Source organism: Rhea americana, unplaced genomic scaffold, assembly GCF_003343005.1.
Source record: "Rhea americana isolate MKP2758 unplaced genomic scaffold, rheAme1 scaffold_30, whole genome shotgun sequence".
Taxonomy (NCBI): Eukaryota; Metazoa; Chordata; class Aves; order Rheiformes; family Rheidae; genus Rhea; species Rhea americana.
In genome coordinates this window covers 4,963,048-4,963,837 of record NW_028186424.1, presented here as the reverse complement: position 1 = coordinate 4,963,837, position 790 = coordinate 4,963,048, and the positions used below count along the sequence as shown (strand labels likewise).

Here is a 790-nt window from a genome sequence, read left to right as displayed (position 1 = left end):
CAGGGGAAGGATGGTTTGAAATATAAATGGAGAAAAGAAAGTACAAAATACAAGGGAAAGGGGAGTGTGAGAGGTCCTGGGATATTCGTTACGGCGGTAGCACCCGTGCAAAGGAAGCTCGAGCAGACGGTGCTTGGGCCGCCCCCGGCGGGGACTCGCGCCGAGGGCCCGGCGCGCGGCGGCCGCTGCGCCGTCTCTGCGGTACGTTGCAGCCGGGCGGCTAAAGCTGCGCTTGTAACTCTTTCTACCCGCGCTGGCGTCAACCCGGTTGCGGACGCTCTCCGAAATCGCAGCCAGAGCCGGTTTCCTTTCAGACTCTGTTCTGGAAGCTGGGTCCGCTTAAGGGCATGCACGCGGGTGCGCGTTGCCTTCGATAAATAGAACTGAAAACAGGTTTGGCTTAAATCACGCAGGTTTTAACGCAGGCGAGGCCTCGGCAAAGCCGCAACCCCCCTCGCTTCCCTCGGAGCGCGGGCTCTCCCCCGCGACGCTCGGGCGCTCCCGCGCCGCGCCGCGCCCCGGGCGGCAGGTTCTCCCGCGTCCGATCTTCTCCTGAGACGATCCGGCTACTTCGGAGTTGAGCAGCCTCTCCGCTGCCCCTGACTGGCTATTCCGCTTCCAATCAGGCACGGAGGAAACGTTTAAACACGCAGCCCCTCGGCCCCGTGCTCTGCTCGGCGCAGGAGCCGGCCATGCAGCTCAGCCCAGGTAAGGCCGCGCTTCCCCGCGCCCGTCGCTGCGACCTGCCCTGTGTAACGTGTTTTCCGCCCAAGCGCCTCCGTTTATTCCT

General features: G+C 63.5%; 1 protein-coding gene across 1 annotated transcript in view; it reads left to right on the top strand.

Annotated features, from left to right (window-relative positions):
• Positions 1–629: 629 nt before the first annotated feature.
• MSANTD1 (Myb/SANT DNA binding domain containing 1) overlaps positions 630–790 on the top strand; it is a 44,795-nt gene continuing 44,634 nt past the window's right edge. Inside the window, exon 1 of the mRNA XM_085309695.1 lies at positions 630–708. Within this exon, the coding sequence (XP_085165821.1) occupies positions 693–708 (16 nt within the window). The 5' untranslated portion in view covers positions 630–692. The remainder of the gene's footprint in view (positions 709–790) is intronic.